The 23,176-nt window shown below is 38.2% G+C and overlaps 1 protein-coding gene across 15 annotated transcripts in view; it reads right to left on the minus strand.

Annotated features, from left to right (window-relative positions):
• Window positions 1-23,176, minus strand: part of LOC126356181 (uncharacterized) — a 70,449-nt gene that overhangs the window by 41,508 nt on the left and 5,765 nt on the right. For 11 of the 15 annotated variants that reach the window (XM_050006953.1, XM_050006956.1, XM_050006955.1 and 8 more), the window contains 3 exons: window positions 9,356-9,529; window positions 9,070-9,160; window positions 4,596-4,763 (listed from right to left, as the gene is read on the minus strand). In XM_050006953.1, coding sequence (XP_049862910.1) covers window positions 4,596-4,763; window positions 9,070-9,160; window positions 9,356-9,522 — 426 coding nt within the window. In that variant the 5' untranslated portion in view covers window positions 9,523-9,529. The remainder of the gene's footprint in view (window positions 1-4,595; window positions 4,764-9,069; window positions 9,161-9,355; window positions 9,530-23,176) is intronic. The other 4 variants (XM_050006961.1, XM_050006960.1, XM_050006958.1 and 1 more) reach the window with 1 other exon arrangement.

Genomic DNA, 23,176 nt, shown 5'->3' on the forward strand with positions numbered 1-23,176 from the left:
ACACCTGAATAAAGTTCAGGATAAGTGGGATACTGAGTGGTGATTCTTCAAATACAAGCTTTGAATATGCTTGTGAGTTCAAGATGTGGAGGAAGGGCGTTCACAAGGAATTTATAAAAGAAAAATATACGTTAATGATTTTTACATTGATGAGAGTGGTTTGATAAGACTGGTTAATTCCCATGGAAGAACAGAACATTTTTGTTGTGTTTTCATGGCTGATAAGCCTGATTGTTCCAAAGACCATACAAAGAATTTCAAAAATTTACAGTATACAGTTCATTATTGACAACAGTCTGAAATTGGTCAGTGTGTCGATTGCAATTGAAAATGGAGAAAACGGAGTTTTATATTGTTATAAAACATTTTCATTTGAAGGGTTGGACTGACGTACAAATCAAAATGGAACTGGATGAAGTTCATGCTGACACTGCACCAACTGAAGACAATTTACTTTTGGATTAATGAATTTAAACATGGCTGGACAAGCACTGAATATGAACTGTGCCTCAGCCATCCAGTTGAGGTCCCCACAAAGGAAACAACTGACAAAATATTTGATATGGTAATATAAGATCACCGAATAAAAATTTGTGAGATTTCTGAAGGTGTAGGCATCTCAAATGAGTGAGTGCATAACTTCCTGCATGGGGAATTGGCTACGAAGAAGCTGTTTGTGAAGTGGGTGCCAGAACTGCTCGCAGTTGACCAAATGTGCTTCCAACACAGTGTCTGGCAATGTTTAACCATAATGTGCTAGACTTTTTGTGACCATTTGTGAAACCTGGATTCATGATTACACACCACAGACAAAATAAAAGCCAGTGAAAGTGCACCGAAGAAGACAAAGACCATTTTGTCACCTGCTAAGTTGATAAACACTGTGCTTTGGGATTCTCTAAGAATAATCCTCAAAGATTATTTGAAAAAGACAGAACCATAACAGTACCCATTATGCTTTATTGTTGTATCATTTGAAAGTTATGTTGGCTTAAAAAAGACCAAGGTTAGCATGCAAAAAGTGCTCTTTTACTAGAATAATGCACTATCCAACACATCAGTGATAACAATGGTGAAAATGCATGACTGGGCTTTGAATTGGTTCCTCATCCACGCAGTTCAACAGATTTAACCCCGAAGCACTTCTTCCTGTTCCCTAATTTGAAACTTTGATTTGTCAGGATGAAATTTTCATCAAATGAGGAAGTGTTAGTTGCATTCAAGGAGTATTTTCCAGAGTTTGACAGAACCTATTTTTCTGATGGGATGAAAAAGATGGAGGATCACTAGACCAAGTGTATATCCCTCAAAGGAAGTTGGTGAGAAGTAATGTGAGTTGTTTACTGAAGGAACAGTTTTCTTGCTATTATACCAGATTTATCAAACCACCCTTGTAATGTTAAAGCTGAACTTTGAATAAAATGTCAATGTAATGTAAGCAATTTCAATATTTTATTTCACAAACAGATACAGACACTACAGTCACTTTGAAAAGCAAACGTCCCATTCTGGTGCATGTTTGCGGTGACAAAGTCTCAGTAATTATTCTTAAATGTGATACATTTAGTGGGGGATTTGTAATGTAGTAGAATACAACAATATCAAATGAGAAGTGCGGTTTCACACATACTGGAGATTGTGACACTATCACATGATGTTTACGGGAAATTATATATGTGCAGAAGTTTAAACTGTAACATTTGTAGCTTACTGTTTCTATGAAAACTAGTAAACTCATCATGCAATTAAACAAGTAATATACAATTCTGACCTATTTATAAAAAGATTCTATTACAAGCAAAAAATATGTCAAACATAATGTAAACACAGCCCTAAATTATCCTTTGTAAAATTAATGCACAGAAGAGAAGTAGTATTTGTGATAGAGACACTCTAAAGATGCAAGATTCATATTAGGAACAGAATTTGTGCAGCAATTGTAAAGTAATTAACAGACATAATTAAGGCATTGTTACTAGTGAATATTTCACTAAACTAACGATTACAGATATTGTCATGATTTGTAAAGTTAAAAATCCATAACCAGTTCTATGAAAACATATAAATAGCAATTGTAAATTCAACTGTGTTCAGTTTAAACAATACATAACATGATCAGGTAATTGTTGCCTCTTATACAAGCAGCTACAGCAGTAGCTGTGGAGAATCAGTCTTATGTCAGTTTTTTGGCAATAAACCCATGTCAGTTTTATCTGTTGTCATGCAATAAACAATTTTAAAAGCATTTTGTATGTTTCGACTACTGTTTTTGGCAAACCCATTGCAAACTGCCTTACATTATACAAAATTGAACCCAGATGCCATTTTAAGTGGAATAACTACATTAAATCTTAGTTACACACCTCAATCATCTCTACATCAATCAGCAAGTTAATAATTTAAATATAGAACAAAAGCTGGTTACATTTTACACTCTTGCACTTTTGCCAATGAACTGCTAAGATTTAATCACCAGAATGCGGAACTAACTATTTTTAAGATTTTGTGGTGTGTCAATTGAATGTTTATGAGTTGTCCACAGAAATGAATATAAACTATTCAAACCAGTTAAAACATCTTCCTATCATATACAATTCTGACTGTTCCAAAATTCTTGAGCTCATTTTGGGCGGGTTCACATCTTCAAATAACAAAAATATTATCAATAAATGTTGCTCTTCTGGTATACACATTTCAAGAATTGACATTTAGAAATGAACAAAAGAGGTTATGTTCACTTTAATTTTCTTCAAGTAGCTGACAGAAAACGTCCCCCTTGCTGCCAATTTACATCCAAATCAATGGAAATATTGAAAAAACTTGAGAGCTTGTGCTCACAGACAGTCGACAGACAAATGATCAACAGTCAGAGATTAGTGGTTTATCTTGGAGCTCGGTTCAGCAAATTAGTGGCAGACAGAAGACTGTTTCTTCTACCACGACAACACACCTGCTCACACAGCCATCTCTGTTGGACAGTTTTTTGCTAAAAATAGCAGGGTTCTGCTCACACACCTTACTTGCTCGACCTTCTCCATGTGAAGTTTTCTTATTTCCAAGTATGAAAAGGGTCATGAAAGGACAACGATTTGACAATACTGAAGAAGTCAAGGCAAAAAAAAAAAAAACGAGGCAGGAGCTGTCAGCCATTTCTAAAGATGATTACAAAAAAAATGTTTCGAGCAGTGGAAGCACAGGTGAGATAAATCCATTAGTTGTAATTGAGAGTATTTTGAAGCAAACAAGGTTATTTTGTAAACAATTTGGAAATATATAGCTTTTAAAAAATAATTCCATTTCTTTTTGATACCTCCTCATACTTTGTGAAAATGTCTGGGAGTAGAATTCTCATTGCTACAACATTATCTGTTTACAAAACCTTTCCCTTTCTTGTATCTCTCCTCTTGTTGCATAAGAAGCAACAACTTGTTGCATAATAATATTTTTCACCAGTTTTCTGTTTTTGTGCGTGTGTTCTAATTACCATGTGCCTTACTCAATTCTGGAAAATTACTTCACCACAGATTTGAAACATTGGAAGGATACAATGACAGAAGCAATGAAGAGACAGGTGCTCAAAATTTAATGGCAACTGACAACAGCTGTGAAAGCATTCAATCTTACAGGATTCTTGCTATTCTCTCCTGACTAAAATCTCAACAGTTTGCAGCAGACACTTTGGTTTATCACCATTTCTACAGAAGTTCATTTTGCAGGCAACAGAATACACTACTTCAACTTAAACAAATGGCTTATTGGTGTACAAGTGTTTTAAATGGAGTCTTCTGTGACTTCGGTCGGTGTTCTTTCAAACTGCACTTTGCAAACTATTTTTCAAAATGAACATAATCATTCAATAGCGAAAAACCAGTAATCAATATAACAACAAATGTTCAGTTCCCCCCCCCCCCCCCTTCTTTAACTGTGGGAAGTTTCATCAAATTCAGTGAACTCTGAGGCAGTGGGCAAGCAGTTTACAACATATATGTTTTTTCATCCTCTGGAGCTGGAAAATGGTGGAATTCATAAGTAAGCTTACACAAAAATGACTGAAAGAAATGTTGTAGGCCATCAAAGGAATTAACACAGATGTGTGTGGTCTGGTATAGATTCTGCTTTGTAGAAAGAAATCATTAATTTAACATATTTGGAAGGTACACAAATTATCAACATGAGTTTAATAAATTTTGTGTCAAACCTCTTACACTACATTTTTATGACAGAGAGCAATTTCAAGTCTTTAGTACACTGTTCATCTACTGCCAATGAGTTGATTGATCTTGGTGAAACTTGTTATATGCCAAGTCAAATTGTTCCTTTCTAAAATGAGCACTCATTGCTTTTGTATCAATGTAGTAGTATACAAAAATTGACACTTTTTCTAAGAGAAGTACTATACTTCTCTCAAATTAATTCTTGCAACACCAAATTCTGTACGAACATTTTACTCTGCAAGTAGAATCAAATTACGTCATTATCTTCACTTAAAATTGCCTTCATTTAAGACATGAAATATTACACAGACACTATAGCCTAAAGTTAAGTACTCATGTATTATAATTAATTAGAGATTGCCTTCCTACATGCTACAGTACCTCAACTGTCCCTGTTGCATTAAGTGCATCAGCAGCCTGAAGCTCCGTAAATGGATGGTTTGAACATATCTCTAAAATTTGTGTTTCCAGTAACTGTTGACGAGCCTCTTCACAAGAAGGGTCTAGTTTTAAAACCTCAAGAAATGCTTTCTCTGCTAATGGGTACCGCTGTGAAGGAAGAAAGAAGCAATGTTTAAAATGTAGTTGATTTGTACGGTATGTAGGCCTATTCAAGAACGAATGGGAAAGTACAAAATTAGATATAAAATTACAAAGAGGCAAAATGTCTGGCCAATATTTACTCCAGGAGGCAAATTCCGGTACTGACACATTTTAAACACAAAAAACTAATCCCCACTGTTGGAACTTTGTTTATTATTCTGCTCACAATGTGTAGGCCCACTCATCCTGGAGTCTGGGTGATTTATTACTTCTTTTTAACATTCCCCAACTTCTCTCTCTTTCCTCCCTGAGGAAGGAACTAATAGTTTGGGAGGAAAACTGGGATTAGAGTCTTCACTTTTAAATGTGTCTATCGGCAGTACCAGAAGTTTACCTCCTGGAGGAAAGCACTGGCCAACCATTCTCTCTCTCTCTCTCTCTCTCTCGTATTGGTGATATAAAATCTCCTTGTCTCACATCACTTTCAATTATGAATTGCTATGTTCTGACGAAGTCTGATGGAGCTATAGCATTAATTTACATGTTAGCCAGTATACAAAGACAAACTGAGCCAGTGCCTTGTCTGTCAAAGACTGTCAACATAGATTTTGCAGAAATTGAGTCAAAAGCTTTCTCAAAATCTAGGAATCCTGGGTAAAGTGGTAATTCGTGCTCACTGTTCTGTTCTATATGCCACATTCACTTCTAAAGCATATTTGTTTCTTTTCCTATATAGTTGGTGCTAAGTTTAGTGAACATCTTGTACATTACAGAGGAGACTGACAAATCTGTAGAATTTTTGTTGTGTCTACATCCATTATTGTAAAGTAGAGCAACTGCTGAGTTCCTCTGTTTCAGCACACAATGACTGTCGATGAATGAAGCAATAATGGCTCAAACCGTCTTTCAAAACTGACTTCGGACTTTTTCTTTTTTTTTTTAATTTTCAGTGCACCATCTGGAGCTACAGCATGAAGTGTTCCCTGTTATCCACTGATTTACAAACAGTTTCAAAAATATCAAGTAATGCTGAATGTAACTGAGTAGTATATAGCTCTGGCCAGGTGTACTAACAGGTGGCTGTTGGCACGCTGTTGCCAGATTGTGATTCACATGTACTTGATAGTCACATGCACCTCTGTTACTGTAATGGTTTCTTCAAATGTAAAAATCAATGTAATTATGTATTACATTTTTGCAGCAAAATATTGATTTAGGATTTGTCAGTCACATCATTTTCAGAGCAATGTAAGTGTATAATATTTTAATTTTTTAAAAAAATTTAAAGCCTTCTCATTCAGTTCTTCATTTCCAGTCCACAGTGTGTAGAATTATTATAGACAACATCAGGTACTGCAATTTCAAGCAGATTACCTCACTAACAATAATGCATAACTGGTCTATATGACATATTCTAAATGCACTAATACCAGCTATAAGACAGCTGAAATCTGAACTGGGGAAAAAATACTAACAAACTCATTGTTGTAAACACCCACCTTATTTTCCAAATTGTAAATTGCTGTACAGGCACTGAGCACACCAGTTCACCAGTTCACTTTGGAATCCAGTGTCATATAAATGGGTTTTAGTTGTGAAGGAATACAAAACACTAATGATTTAATTTGTTTACAATACAATAATTTATTACGTTATTACTCAGAAAATATTAACATTGTAACTGCACAGTAAATTGAGAGAAAAGTGTCAAATCTAACAGATGACCCACCCCAATTGTCTTCGCTCAAGTTCTCCTGAATGGCATTTTTCTTATTCTTCTTCCTTGCTGTTCTCATCACCTATGGTTGTTGAGTCATCATTGCAGTTGATGATTATAAGCTTCATTACAGTGTCTCTCATAAGTCTTTCTGTAGATTTTCTGCATGCTGAACACATCTCTGACACTGTTCATTTCTGAATTTTCCAAGGTCTCTTGAAGTAAGCACCCAACATCTACGGTTTCAAACTTGTTTCTCGTGGTTACTTCTCTCTTGATTTTGGCCCATATGAGATCAGTCATGTTGTAGTGGCAATGATAAGGCTGTTAAGTGTACTACTTGGTGACCCTTTTCAGTTACCAGTACTTCTAACCCACAAATAAGTAATCCAACATTTCAGCTCCTGCTGTTGGAACTGCGTTCATGACTACCAAATGACATTTAGTGTTGTAGATGGTGGTGAAGGAACCTCCATCCACTAAATTCAAAAAATTGGCCTCAAACTGATTTATACACTTATCTGTGTTCCTGTGTTAGTTTTGGAACGGTGAGCACCTGAGTTTTAATTTTTCTTTATCTGAAAACTAATTTTCTTCTTTAAGGAAACCAGTCTTCACTAACCCCCTTTGCATAATAATCAGCCTGGCACATTTCCAAACAGGTACCTTACATGCCCCCACTTTGGCTCAAAAACTGCCACATATGCTTTAGTGAGAGGGGATGAGGAACCAAAGTTTCATCCGAACAGAATATAGGTTGCATGACACCTTTAAGTATGCAGCGAATTCATCATCAACAAAAGCTTGATTCTGGAAGACATTATGTTGCTGTGTTCAACTAAACCTTAACCTACCATCATTTGGACACTTATATCTAAATCCTCTATCATTTAACATGTGTCTCACAGATTTAACAGATCCAGTAAAATTTATTTGTTCAATGAACTTTTTTTCAGTTTTTCTGGTGTGCACTTGCCAGTATCATAAAATTCATAGACTGTAAGCCTGACAATGCCTTTCTCAAACTAGTTTAGTTTGGTTAAAAAATTGTGTTGTAGAATATTTTTCCGAAGAGAATCAAATGTTGGGGATTTTCTCCTCATGGCACATGCGCTCTGGATAGTTCTTAATCCAACATCACAAGCTGCAGCACAAATAGCCTGTATGTTACCCACATTTATTTTTTTCTTACAGTGGTTGCTTTTATTGGTAAGATATCACTGTATTTCTTGATATGCCACTACTGATTATGTCTACATTCTGCAAATATTTCCTAATGAGTGTGCATGTGGATACTGACCCTTCGCCTTCACTGTTTATGGATTTGCTTCACCGCCAAAACACAGTTGCCTTTCTCAACTGCATTCTTTCTGTTGTCAAAGTCTGTCTTTTCCAATTTGTTTGTAAATCCGACCTACAGGATTTTTCATTTTCAACTTAACACAAACACTTCCACTCAGTAAATAAATTGCACTAATAATAACATAAAGTAGACACTTCACTTCAAGTCAAATTGTCAAATGAGGAATGGAAAACAAGAATGGCACAAATCAACACACCATCTTCATACTGACACTCACTGCCACTCGATCTAGGCAACTACAGATGCTCAGCATTGCTATTTCTTTCATGTTAAGAGTGAGAGTGCTACACAAGGCTAGGCACAAGTGCGGCATCAGCACCACTCACTGCAGGCATCTGCCAGTATGCAGTATGCAGTAATTTCCTGCCCTGCTGACTGCATCCTCCACACAGGCTCTGAGCCATGGCAGAGAGCATTCCTGAGTGCTCCTGATGTGTGGTGCCTTTACAGTGTAAGGCACTTAGGCACTTCAGGTGTTAAATGTTCAGGGGGGATCCTGTCCAGCGAACTCACAATCCACTACCAATGTCAGAATTCCCTGAAGTAATCGCTGTTTGAAACCAACAGGATGGGGGCTCTGGCTTCATGCATTACAGAAATAGTAAGCATTTTTCATCATTTTCCACTACAGAACAATAGATTAATGAAACTGTAGAGAAATATCTTTTCAGTCTTCCATAGTTTATGAACTATCATTTTGCATTCTTTGTAATTTCTTAGGTTTATCAGCTGTGTCCAATTAAGATTGAAATAACAAAAAGTTTCACTGGAAATCCTGATCTGCTCATTTCTTATCAAGCTCTATGCCCATGGGCCGTGTTTTTTCCCCCCAGCATCAGTACTGCTCTGCCACAGATTACTTCGATTAAATCAATCATATATCATTTGCTTTCAAGAGATTTCTGTTTCTGAACTTACTTTCTCTGTAATTTCTCCACATATTAAAAATATAGAGATCAGTTAAAAAAGCTAATTTCTTTATAAACTGAAAAACACTCACAAATATATCCTGCACAAGCATGCATCTTATGTTGTAGGTACCACCAGCATTCATCCTTGTGTAAAACAAACAGTTACATTACTTTACTAAAATATAATCAAAATTATTGTATATACTGCTGTTAACTTAGATACTATATTATAAGATTCATTATGCCACCCTTGCCATAGTTACCAAATATTCTACACTCTGAAGTTAGTATTATGCAACTCATTAGTATTATGCAACTCACCTTCAACAATTTCATAATTTCACCTTGGCGATAAAACGATTTTTTGTATTTGGGATGATATTTAACTAATTTATCAGCATCCTTCATTGCACTGAAATTGAAGCATAATGCTGTGTCACCACATAAAGTATTTCCAAATACAGCAACAATGTAAAATTGTGAATGTCTGGGCTCATCACATTCCCACATATTTCATTTTTGCCTTTTTCCCACAGAATATGAACAGTACTTCAAAAAGAAAAAGCATGGAGCTTACCAACAATATTTTAAAAGAATTCTTACTCACTTCGCATAGTCCTTAAGTTTGATGTAGCACATGCATCTGTTATTTAAAAACCGTTTATCTTCCCCATGTTTCTTTATAGCTGCAGAATAGATATCTATGGCTTCACGATACAATTCAAAAACTTGTTTCTGGTATGCTTTCTTTCCCATCTCTTCAAGGCTCTCCATTACTATCCTGAAATCAGAAATAAGCACTGTCGTTGCAGGTTATTAGGACAGCAAATAAAAGGCCTACAAAATCAACATGGATTGGTTACTATCTCTACAAACTATGAACTTAGATTCATTGCAAGATTTTAGAACACACACAAAAATTTTTCACAGAAGACTAGATCGCAATCTGATCATATCCAGCCCTGGTTTATTTTTCCAAAGATCAATAAAATAGTTAAAATCTGACAACAGTCCAATTTCAATGTCCTCCTTTTACCTCTCTGTCTCCCGCCCTAATATTTAACTTAGTCTCTTCCAAAGAATATTCGCAAATCCCTCTAAGACATTAGCCCAAAAACATAAAAAAAGGCTATCGTTTTTAGATAAATCCAAACCAATGGCTAAGCACGGAAATGGATAATAAAATGTCCCTCCGATAACTCGTCTGACTGCTGGTGGTGGAAGAATTCATCAGTAGAGATGAACATATGGTTGCAAGTAGTTCTCCTTAACGACACTGTCTGACTGTCTCCAACAGTAAATTTCAAGAGTTCTACAGTGCCTAGAGGAGTGAGAGCATAAGATGCTGTCAATGGTGGGTCTTTTACTTGGGTGATGATGTTTAGCTTGAACACCCTCTTTTGATATTTGAGAGGGAAATGCTGAGTGCCAGCACTGGGTTTTGACTTTAATTTACTGACTTCTGCTATTACACAGTACAAGAACTCATCAAAGTCACAGATAATATACAGCTGGACATTTGAAAAGGTGACCACATGCCACTTTAAGTAATACCCTATCAAATGCTGTTACCAGATTATGAGCTGTACTAAAATAAGTACCTCTGGCAAAGTTTTGTGTACGCTAAGACATATCATGGTCTGAAATCCATGTTACAACTGTAAATGTTCCCGTGATGGTGGTGGAGCTGAAAACCTAGTTATATGTGTATGTACATGCAATTGCCTGTATAAAGCATTTCACCTAATACAGAGTGGTTGACTGTATTCTCTTCGTATATTGTTTCCCTCCGGAAATTTACATGACTTTTTTTAACTGCAAACAACGCAAATTAGTGAACTACTGATCAAGAAACTGTTGTAAATGCTCTATATCTCTACAAGCAGGACGTATTTAATAAATTTTGTTAATTTTCACACCTATACTTCCAGCAAAAAATTAAGAGTAATCCTTCAACAAATAAAAAAATATGATCTTCAGTAATGAACTCCACACTGTTGGTACATGGTAAACTTTTAAGGAAATGAGAATATAAAAGTGGTATAAATCACAGCATAAAAGCAAATTACATCAGCAACAATTATAAATATAATGTAAAGGAGGAGATATCAATACTTACTGCAACGTTCTGAAACAAACATATAGCCCAACCCCTCAAAGCATTGACAGTGCAACTTGGAAACAATTTCAGTCTTAGTTATGTGTCTGCTAACTGTCCAATGATGCAACAATGGCACTTATTTTAAAGGCCACAAAACGGCTGATTTTAAAATTGCCCAGATAAGGATTTAATATAGGCCATTTTCTAGGGAAAGCACTTAGTGAGTCTCAAAGTTCGTTGACACATAGAAGCCTAAACAGCATTAGCAGCGGGATAAAATATAAAAACAATGAATGTGGAACACTTGTTAAAAGTAGCAACTTAGTTACTTATACTGGCCATGCAAAATGCATCTAGCCCTTGGCCTCATTCATGCCAGCCTTCCTGTCAGCTGCATCTTTATCTCCCAGACCCAGTATCTGTATGCCTCCCATGGTATTTTCTTTTCATCTTGTTCTTGGTCATCTTAGTGGTTCTGTACCTGTGGCTTCTCCACCCATCATTGCCTTTATTACTTTGCTTTCCCCTCTCCTCCTCACAGGTCTGTACCACATGAGTCTTTTAGTTTTCACATGTTACTATGTAAAATAGTGTATTATTGTCTGAGTTTCCTGTCTTTCCTTATTCTCCACTGTTCATTTTCTACATTTTTTTTTTTTTTTTTTTTTTTTTTTTTTTTTTTTTTTTTTTTTTTTGACAGGGTCCATGTCTCACTTGTGAAGCTCACTTTTTGTTTGACAATAGTTTGTTATATTCTTATTTTTGTCTGCCTGGATAATAACTTCAATACTCCTAGACATCTTCCCCTTGGCTTGAATTTTCATTATGATCTCTTTTTCTATAAGATTTTGCTGGTTGATGTTGACATGAGGTATATGAATGTGTGTCTTCTTTATTGTTAGGTTCCTGATTGTTAAATGGTTTGGTCCTAACTGAGCTCTTCTTCCTATATCATGAACTTTGTTTTATTTTTATTTATACTTAGATCTATGGTCTTAACTTCTTCCATCAGTACAGTTCCCATCTTCTCCAGGTCTTCCATGCTCTTTCCTATCACCACAATATTATCTGCGAAAGCCAGAACACATATCTCTTTCCGCATATTAACTCCTGCACATTCTTGTGTTACTCTCCTCAGGGTGTTGTTGAGTGCCAAGGGTTTGCGATATAATGTCTCCCTGTCCCACTCCTGTTTTTGCCTCAAATGTACACCCCCTGTACTTTCTCTGTACACTTTGATTCCATCACACACATTTTAGTTAGCTTTATCAGCTTGTCCAGTATTGCACGATCTGCCATTACCCCTCCACATCTCCTCTCTCGCTATGCTGTCCTATGCTTTGCTGAAGTCTCTAAACATACAAAAGGTAGCCTGACTATGCTCCCAGTTCTAATCTAGTATTTGTATTAATGTGAACATTTGGTTGGTTGCTGAATTATCCATTCTGAAACCTGCTTGTGCTGTGTCTAATATTTCTTCAGGGTAAGGATTGAGGCTTTTCAGTATAATTCTTGATGTTATTTTATGGCACATCCATAGCAGATATATTCCTCTACAGTTCTGTGTCAACATTTTGTCTCCTTCTTGTATATGGGACATACAGCAGCAGTTTTCCATTCCTCTGGCACTATTTCTTTTTTCCACACCTCTATTATCAATTTGGCTAACCATTCATATGTCTTATCACCCCCTTCTTTGATGAGCTCTGCTGATATCACATCTATTCCTAGGGCCTTTCCATTTTTCAGTCTTCTCATTGCCTCCTTCACCTTCATCAGAGTTGGTTCTTTGATTAATGGTTGAACGTTTTATTTTTTTTCTGCCCTGTTTTCATTCCTATAGGTGTTTACCGGGTTGTACAGCAGTTCTCTAAGTATCTCCTCCAGATCTCTAGATTCCCTTCATTTGTAGAGTTCAGTTTTCCATTCTCGTTCTTCATTATCACATGATTAGCTCTGTACTCCTTTCTATAGCTTCTCATTGTTCTGTAAAATTATTTACTATTGTTCTGGGTCCAGTCCTCCTCTGCCTTCTCTGTCTGTTTATTTATAAATGATCTTTTCTCTCGCCTAACTGTTCTCTTCATTTATCTCATGGCTGTCCTGTATTTTATTTGATTTTCATGTTTGTTATTGCTCATCATTGCCAGTCTGGCTGTCTTCCTGGCCTGAAAAGCTTTCCTACATGTTTCATTGAACCATGGTTTGCACTTGATATTGCCATTATTGTTATCTCCTAATAGTACCTGTGCTGTCGTCTTTATAACTGCTGTTACTATTCCATTTTTTATTGATATCTTCATCTTCTTTCCTACCGCTTTTGTTCTCTAATTCTGTGAATCTATTTCTAAGTTTAATCTTAAATTCTATTCACCTCTTCTTTTTTTAGCCTACTCACACCTACTCTTTGGGTTATTTTGCCAGTGTTGCTCTTACTTAGTTGTTTTTTGTAATGATTGTTTCATCTTTATTAGCATGAGAGAATTATCCATTCCTATCACAGCACTTCTCATTGTCCTAACATCTGTTACTGTCTTTTTATGTTTTTTCTCTATCAACACCTGGTCTCCCGCACAATTTCTATCTCAGACTGTGGTGACCTGGAGTGCATATGTTCTAAGGTGTCATAGAATTCATCTTTTATGTCTTCCTCCTTGTCCTCAGTTGGGGCATGGACACTTACTAATGAGATGTTTCTGTATTTACCTCTGATCCTGATGTACCATATCCTTTCTTTGCAACAAAGCACAAACAAAAATGAACAACTACAATGACAATCCTTTAAGAATCCACTCAGTATAAGTCTCTAGAATAACTGTAGTCCACACTCGAAAATTAAATCTTTGCAAATTGCTACAGTGAGTAAAGAGCAGAACATGTTCTACAGCCTGTGCTGCGCCTGCTAAAACTTTAGATATCTCAGATGTCAAATGTACATGAAAGTGTAAGGTGTTAAAAAACTGACAGTGGATTAGAATGTGGTGCTGTTAGTGGTTTGCTACAGTGCCAGCGAAGTAGAGCATGGTCACTGCTTAGCAGGTAACAATGGCTGAGAAGACAGTACCCAATAAGCAATCTGGTTATAATATCTCCACGTACAATATGGACAAGATGTAGTTGCCCAAGCCATAGAGAGGGGTTTATTCTCCCAGAATTCGTTCCCATGGAGAGATGAACTCTGTTTGTGCCAGAATGATGACATATAGCAACGCTGAGATCATCCAGGGGGACAAAACTGCTATGAGGCTGGATAGTAAAAACGCAACCTTGGCACTGGCATCAGCAGCTTCATTCCCCTATACACTGACATGTCCAGGAATCCATATAAACAACACATTAGTGCCTGCATTGAAGAGTGAGTGTCAACCTTTTTGAATACATTAAACTACAGGGTGGTGTGTGTACATTGCACAGATGCTCTGAAGGACACTGAAGGAATCAGAGCATACAAGTGATTGAGAGATTAAATATCGCCAGATGTGCAACAAGGCTTGATAAAGGGCAAGCAACTCTACAATAAAAATTGAGCATCGGTCTGAAAGGCAATTCGTAAAAACCTCTTCATTAACAACAGAGACACATCCCATGCCATGGTCATCCATAGACCCATCAGTGTAAATGGAGTTGCTGTCCCCAAAAGCTCCAGAAACGTCAAGCAAATGATATAAGCCAGAGTAGTGTTCCTGGGAAGCAAAGTAGATGGGCACAGATCTCTGCACAGATCAACTGAGGGAAAGACTCTCAATCCTGGGAGCAAAGCAGATAACATGAGATTAAGCTTTCAAAGTAGAATATGAAAGCAATCTCCAGGAGGCAACCAGGAAGCAGAGCTTGCCTCATACTGGCAGAGGATGGAATAATCAAAAGAGGAAGTATCAGATAGGTGGCTAGGCACAGAGGACCATTGGCAAGCATATCTGCAGAGTACGTCACACAGGGGCTCATAACTGGACTGGTGGGGAGTACACCAGTAGCTAAACAGATTCCGCAATGGTGAATAGTGTTAAAGCAATGTAAAATGGATGATTCCCTCCCCCATACCCAGTGGAAAAGTGGAAGGCACTGTCTATGCTCCACGGGCAGACATTGTTGAGGCAACACTGAGATTGCCACTTGAGTTTGCTGAGGGCTGCAACAGACTGCAAAATTATCAACAAAGGGAGGCACCTAAGATGCCCAGTTGGAGACAGTTAATAACATGTTTGAATGCTATAGCAAATAGGTCATGCTGAACACAGGAGCCCTGAGGTAACCCATTCACCTGAATGAAAAGGTTCAATAAAGTCGGATCCATGTGTATATTAGAAACAAAGTCGTTCAAAAATTCCATAATAAATTGGGGCAGGTGGCCTCAGAAGCTCCATCTTTGCAACTTATGGAGGATTCCCATCCAGTGTCATATGCCTTCTCTAAATCAAAAAATATGGCCATAATATGGCCCTTACACAGAAAGTTGTCTATGATGTGGGTCAACAGGATGATGAGATGGTTGACTGCAGAGTAACACCAACAAAAGCCACACTGAACATTTGTTAACACTTTTTATGACTTGAGGCACCTTATAGCTGTATTTTTGGTCATTCATTCCATCACCTTTTAAATATACTGGTGAGGGAAACTGAATGGTAGCTGGAAGGAAACTCTCTGCCTTTACCAGGCTTAAGTATAGGGGTTATGGGGGCTTTGCGGCACCATGTAGGAAATGTGTCATTCTTCCAGGTACGGTTTTATGTATAGAGGAGAAAATACTTGTCATTATGAAAAAAGTGCTGCAATATCTAAATGTAAATGTCATCCAGTCCCAGAACAGAGAAATGTAGTAATGGAAGTGCATGCTCTAGCTTCTTCACAGTATTGTAGCCTTCATGAAAATGAGACACTCACTTCCGAAATAGGAAGGCGGAATGGTAATGGGAAGCAAGATCAAGATCTCTGCAAAGTGCCGGTCCAAGATACGGGAGATATCCACTACAATATTATCTGCAATGGTCAGACTAGGTATCAAAAGATAGATCTTTTTGCCAGCAACATGAAGATGTTTATCCTAAATGATGGGAGAGGGTGCAAATAGTCAAGAGAGTTAACATATCCAAGAAGCTTTTTTGCTAGCTCTGATAATTCAACAGCTCTTTACACACGTCTGTTTTAATCGGACAGTGCTTGGTATTTAAGGACACATAGAGCATCTCTCAGCATGTGAACTGCTTCTTTGCATTCCTCAGTCCACAAGAAGACTGGAGTTTATTGCAGGAGAGAAGACATTCGGGGTATGGTACATTCAGGGAGAGGATGATGTCCATACAGTACTCTTTCTGGTGCTCACTGCAGTAAAATTGTTTGTCAAAGGTTGCCAATAAGAAGCAGAGTTTCCTGCCAGCTCTAGAAAATTGCCAAGTCATCTTAGACATGGATTGTACAAGGTTCAGCAAGTGAAGTATGCACAGGAAATGGCCGCTTGGGTGTGTGTTTGAGACAATGGACCATTCTAGATGGTGGGGAACGGTGCACTGCAAACGAGAGACCTAGGTGACAACAAATGTGTAGAATCTGAAAGAAATGGGGGTTCACATGTGTTAAGGGAAACAATGTTAAGCTGCTCTAGAATATCTGATCACAATGTGCCCCCTGCACAGGCACTGGGAGATCCCCAAATGAGATGGTGTGCACTGCAGTTGCCGAGCAGCAATAGAGGAACTGTAAGCTGGGCAATAAGTTGTAACATGTCTGCTCCGGGAAGGACGAGTAGTGTGGGTATGTCATGGGTAATTTCTCTGATGAGCATCATTACACTTTCCTGAACTGGAGTCCTCTCCTCTGGAGGTAGAGCAAAGCACACCGAGATGAAATGTCGAAGGTCAAATTGGCCTTGAGTCTGCATTTTTGTTTCTTGTAGGTATATGAATTTTGAGATTGTGAATATCAACAATGTAGGAAAACACAGATTGCTACTTACCATAAAAAAGACACGTTAAGTTGTAGACAGACACTTGTATAAAGCTTACACAACCACCAACTCCAGCATCTCGAGGCCTGTATTCAACTTAATGTGTCTTCTTTATGGTAAGTAGCAATCTGTCTTTCCTTACATTGTTGATATTCCTACTTGTGAGTTTCTATTGTTTGAGATTGTGAATATAGTATCGGATGCAGTTCTGCCTTAAGTGATCCAACACCACAGTGGACAGGGTTTGTTCGTCAAATACTGATGATTTTCACGTGAAAATCATCGGATGGTATTACTACCTAAAAATTACTGGAAAAATCAGTGACTCCCCTGTCACAACTATCAGATAGATTTAGTGGGGCGGCATCTAACTTCTTAGAAGAAAAATATACTCTGTAGACGACTAGATATATTGTGAAACAAACTCTTCGAAAATACATGCCACGATCGAGTCCTTTACCGCAATTGTTTATGCAGTGGTGATTAACACCCCCCCTTCCCTTCCCGTGAGAAACTGAACTGCAGTGTAGCTTCAGGTCCAAGTTAGGTTTAAAGGTGATTTGTTGCCAACAAATGTTTCAATGTTTTTTTATATGTACTTTGTCCATTCCATATTTACATTTATGTCACTGATTGAGAATCCCTATTTTCCCACTGTAGTCCGATATTGTCTAGTTTTTAACATGTTTAACAGCATTAATAACAAGAAAATACCCAACCCAAATGTCCATATTCCCATGTAAGTCTCATTAGTTTGTCAGATTTTAATTTCCTAATATTTTTTGTATTGTTAGTAACTCAGCCATTCATTGTTTCTAAGAGTCATGTCTCTGCACACATTAATGAAGTCACTGGTCTACTGGTATGGTATTGCCGGTGTTAACTAATGCTGACAGGGCTTTCACATGGGGAGGACCAAACTTCAAAAACCTTTCTAACCATTCAGTCTTCCAAAGTATTAAATTAGTGCTGCGTCACAAACAAGTACATACATAGATTTGAAGAATTCTTGAAAATTATGCGAAGCTATGGCCAGAAGGTAGAAGTGAAGAGACTGATGGGCACATTGGATAGTAAGTGCTGGTGATTTTGACATTAAGCAAATGGTTCCGTGAGGCAGGTTTACAACATCACTCATAGGTCAGGAAGAACGACCTGGCAGGCACTATAAACAAGTGAGGAGATGGGTGCGCAGTAATTAGGTGCAGCACGGGGCACTAACATACTACGAAAAAAATGTATGTTGCAATTACAATATAACCTAGCAAACTGTTATGTGGCGGCCAAAGTGAGCCAGAAAAAGCTGATGTTATAATTATTAAGGATCACTCCACTTGTCTTTTCCAGAGGGACTAAGTCAGAGGCATAGGAACAGGAATATAAATAAGGGAGCTTAGAGACTCAAGGAAAGCAGTCATGTTGCCATTCTGTGCATGCCTCGAACCAGAGAGAATAATGATTATTTCAGCTGTAGGCCAGCCATGACGACCAACTGGTGATGAATTTCAGCAGGCAGCTGTGACGAGGTGGGTCTGAAATTTGGCACTGCACAGTTGCAGAGAGCAGGGGGCAGGCCAGCCTCTGCCCTCTGCCTTACATAGTCTGACAGTTTGCAAGCTGCCGTCTGCAAGGGTGGGGTTGGGGTGTGATCATGCGGCCTCCCGGGTACAAGGCTGTCCTCAATCACCAACTGAGCTGCCCTGGGCAAACGACTGGAGCTGCTGTGGCTTTATTACAGTGGCAGCTGCTGGCTGTTTTCCTTTGCCTTCTACGTGGTGACCAAGAGTAGTGCTTGAGGGAATAGACAGCTGCACTCCAGAGGTCAGGTGCGGACTTCCGGCTCGGGTGACACACCCTGCTGGCCACGCCACCAGCTGAGGACAGGAGTCATTATGTCTGCAAGGACAGAGCAGCCTGGTGATAGAGCAGCAGATTCCAGTGATGGAATTTGCACTGACAAATGTACACATGCTGCACCGCTGTCTCCTGTATCAATAGTGGCACTGTGTAGTCATTGCATGTATAAAGCAATGACAAACTTGCCTGTGTATCTCTGCACATATCCACATGATTCATCGCTCTCTCTCTCACATCATCTCTCTCAGTCATCCTACAGCAGATCACTCAACAGTAGTGTGGCACATTGACTAGGAGATACAGTATTACATTATATGAACTATTTTCATTATTAGTAGAAGCACTGAACAAAAATCAACTTCAATGTTTGTAAGAATTTTGACTCATACAGCCATGTACAGGTTGAATCAAAAAAGACTTTACAACTTTAAAATTACAAGGAAATTTACTGAGATAACTTGTAGAATCATTAGATGTATCATTTTGTAGAAACAACCTCAAGTTTCTCATAAAAGTCTCAAGTGTCATTTTGGTTAAATGTGACTACCACTTGTGATGCAGCAAACATCCCACAGGTAATCAGTTTCTTCTCATACTTGTAGCCAGTCGGGCATAACTTGTGTAAAGGCAGAGTAGATTCAATTTTTCAGATCAGCTAAATTGTTTGCCAGGGAGGAACGTACACAAGGTCTTTAATAAAACCCCAGAGAAAGAAATCCAATGGTGCCGAGTTTGGGGCGCAACATGGCCAGCAATTTGCCCTCCACAGCCAGTTCACTGACTTGGGAAGCGATTGTCAAGGAAACTTCGAATTTCCATGAGAAAATGAGGTGATGCACCATCTTGCTGGTAGTAAACTATTCCATCTCAGGCATTTTCACTGATCTGTGGAATTAAAAAGTTTTCAAGCATATCCAGATACACAATTTCAGTGACACACAGAGAACATGCTACACACTGCTGGAAGTAACTATTTCAACTCTGCACTATGCTGGCACTCCTGAGGATGGAATGGGGTACTGATGCAATAAGTGAATCAAACTTAAGGTTGTCTGCTACAAAATGACATGCCTACTGATTCTGTAAGTTATCTCAAAAAGTTTCTGTATCTCTCCACAGTTGGAAAGTCCTTTTTGACTAAACTTGTATAAATTAGTGACCAGAAAACTGCAACAAAAAATCTTGACTTTTACTTGAAGAAATAAATTTTAATTATTATTTTTGATTGAAGCTGCACTTATAGCAGTGTGTGCCAAACAGCAGCATGGATTTATCATCTGCATCATACCACAACTACCCTAAATGTCTCATTTTTTCACAGATGAAAAGTGGTGGGAAAATTACCTACACTGTATTTGACTAGAATAAGCAACATTAATGAATGAAAATGCAAGTTTGGGAATATAAAAGTTTCAGGTCAGACTATTGTCAGTATTTTCTCATATATGTAATATAAGTAAAAAAAATTCTAGAAGTATTCCCTACATTTTTCAAAAGCTTTTCCCATATAAAGTTTCTATGAAAGTTTTTGTTAAAATCGTAATTTACATCATGTTTCCACAATGATGTCTGAGCAATAAGCATCCTAACACATAGGCTGTTTCTAGGATTAAGTGTCACAGGGGCATTTCACCTAAATATTACTCGTGACTGGCTACAAAACTTTATCCCTAATAAAGATCGTCTCTAAACATAGAAATATACTTTTTTCCCCCAAGTGCAGTGGCAAACCAAACTTGGGGTGAAGCATATTTAGAAAACACAGATGATGCAATATTTCCTACATTCTTCACATTAATTTTTGAGGATACATTTAAAAACTGGCCACATCAACAGTAGTAGCTAAGGGAAACACAAGGATAACATAAAAATAAAAGATGGACATAGATTAATGGAAAATTCGCAAGACCTAGCAAATTTTGTAAATGGCGACTTTTTAAATAAGGTATGTTACAGAGTACACAGTGTGGGATAGAGTGTCCCCCTTCAAATCTAATTTTGTGCAAGATTGATCTGTAACACAACCCACTGACTAGTTTAGACTGCTACATTACCACTGTCTACATTAGGTGGAGGATGACAGTTTAGTTGTTAGTTGGTGAATCCAATACATGTGAATGTGAAATAAAGGTTGTGGAAACAGACTGATCTGTAGCATATCCCCATTTCTTACATACATGACACTTTTAGCTCTCTTTTTCATATTCAACACAGTTATAGTTATAGAGCAGAAAATTTTGGTTGCATAACAGGCTAATCTCCAATGAGGTGGTTGATTGGTTTGTTTGGGGTATAAAGTGACCAAACTACAAGGCCATTAGTCCCTTTTTCCTCATGCAAACAGGGCTCAAGTTAAAACAATTCCCAAAAGAAGTCAGGAAAAGGAAAAGAGCAGAACCACATGTAAAGAAACAAACGAAAGAAGCTAACCAAAAGGGGAAAATGTACACTAAAAGGAAAAGTATTGGAAGGTATTAAAATAATATATCAGATGACCGAGGCTGGCTGATCACAAGAATAAAAAAAATATGAGCCAGTCACTCTGCAACACACTAAAATCTCCAGAAGGTGAGATGAACACACGTAGGGACAAGAAGAACACCAAGGCAAACAAACAGCAAAGAAAGAGTGAAGATGAGTTAAAATGGAGGGAGCATGAGGGCCTGGGAGAGAAGGCCAGACTCCCACCCTTAGATTGAGTGATAAAAACCCCCCTTACAAATAAAATGTTAAACAACAACAGCCATTGAGGCACTGTCACCCAACACCAGAGGCAGGGTGCTGGGAAGGTCAAAAGTCCACTGCAGAGCCGCTAAAATAGATCCGATAAGATGTGGACGACAGTGATATGAGAGCCACAGCAACACCGAGGTGGGTCCTGGGGACAGAGGTTGTGATCATGTGTTAGCCAAGTATGGTTGATGCGGAGCCGACAAAGGGCAATGGAGTCCCTGCAAATGGCTTGCATGGATGACTGCCATGCATTTGTTGTCTCCTTGATAACACGTAATTTATTTGGTGTACTGAAGGTGTGCCATTCAATTTCCCAGGTACTGAAAACTTTGAGGCGGTAGACCAATCCAAGATTAGTCTCCAGCAGACCTATCTTCAGAGTTGGTTTACTGGTAGCCTGTTTGGCCAGGCAACCACCAAGTTCGTGGGTTGGGATTCCAATGTGTCCTGGGGTTCAAATTAGGGTCACTGAATGTCCATTGTTGCCGAGGGCAAGCACCAGTCGAGAGCTCATAGGCTGCTTAAGGAGTCACTACAGGTGATGAAGGACTCTCTGGCACACGAGCGGATAAGCTCAAGAGCATGATAGATGGATATCAACTCTGCAGTGAAAACAATGCAGCCAGCCGTCAAAGAGCACTGCTCAGTATGTCCAACGTGAGCATATGTGAAGCCAACAAGACCGTTAACCATTGATCCTTCAGTGTAGACTATTTCTGAGCCCTGGAACTTGCCGAGAATAGAGAATAATTGCCAGCAGAGGGCCCGCAGGAAAGGTGGTAGAGGGAAAGTGTCAAGTTCAGTAAGAAGTGAGGAAAAAAAGGAACAGTAATTGGGATAGTGAGGCAGACAATGAATGTGGGTGGTGTGATATGCAAGCAGTAGTTTCTGCCGTAGCTGCAATGGAGGAACACCAGCTTCCAAAAGGAGACTGTTCATTGGACTTGTTCAGAAAGCTCCCTTCACAAGCCGAACTCCACAGTGGTGGATTGGGCCTAGCAGCTGCAGCGTGAAGGGCAATGCTGAGCCATAAACCAGGCTCTGTAGTCAAAATCGGACTGCACAAGGGCTTTGTACAGCTGCAGCAGTGTAGGGCAATCAGCACCCCAGTCGATGTGGCTCAGCATTGAATAATATTAAGAAGCCACCAGCACTTTTTCATAAACTGACAGAGGTACAGAAGCCAAGTTAAGTGGATATCAAAGACTAGTCCCAAAGGAGGTAAGTTTCCACTACATCAAGTAGTTGGTCATTTGGGTAAAGTTCTGGTTGGGGGTGGACAGTACAACGACAGAACTGCATAATGCAAGTATTGGTGGCCAAAAACTGAAAGCCGTTGCGATGAAGCAAGCTGGGACGATTTTAATTCCCCTCTTGTTTTGCCAACTGCCTCCATAAATTCATTTAGTTACTTTTAACTCTTTACCATTAACATACATGAATATTATCTGCATTTCCATAAAAGAGAAAGGTTGGCCCTTAGTTTTAAGGAATATAACACCAGATCTAATTTTGTGCTTAGTTTTATGTATGTAATTGATTTTCTAATTTATTTTGACTATTCCTTGTTAGTATCTTTCATTATAGGGTGAAATCAATAATTGTTTCGTAACTTACATTCTATTGTTGACATATAAACAAATATAAATTCTGTACTAATTATAAACACTTGGAAGACAAAATACTAGTAATCTTAAAGTATCTATTTAGCTCTCCAGCCCTTCATTAATTCCAAAATGATTAACAGTTTTGCCCAAAGTACTGTTTGTGTAACTATATTTGTTAATTTCATT

Source organism: Schistocerca gregaria, chromosome 3 (genome assembly GCF_023897955.1).
Source record: "Schistocerca gregaria isolate iqSchGreg1 chromosome 3, iqSchGreg1.2, whole genome shotgun sequence".
In the NCBI taxonomy this organism is placed as follows: domain Eukaryota; kingdom Metazoa; phylum Arthropoda; class Insecta; order Orthoptera; family Acrididae; genus Schistocerca; species Schistocerca gregaria.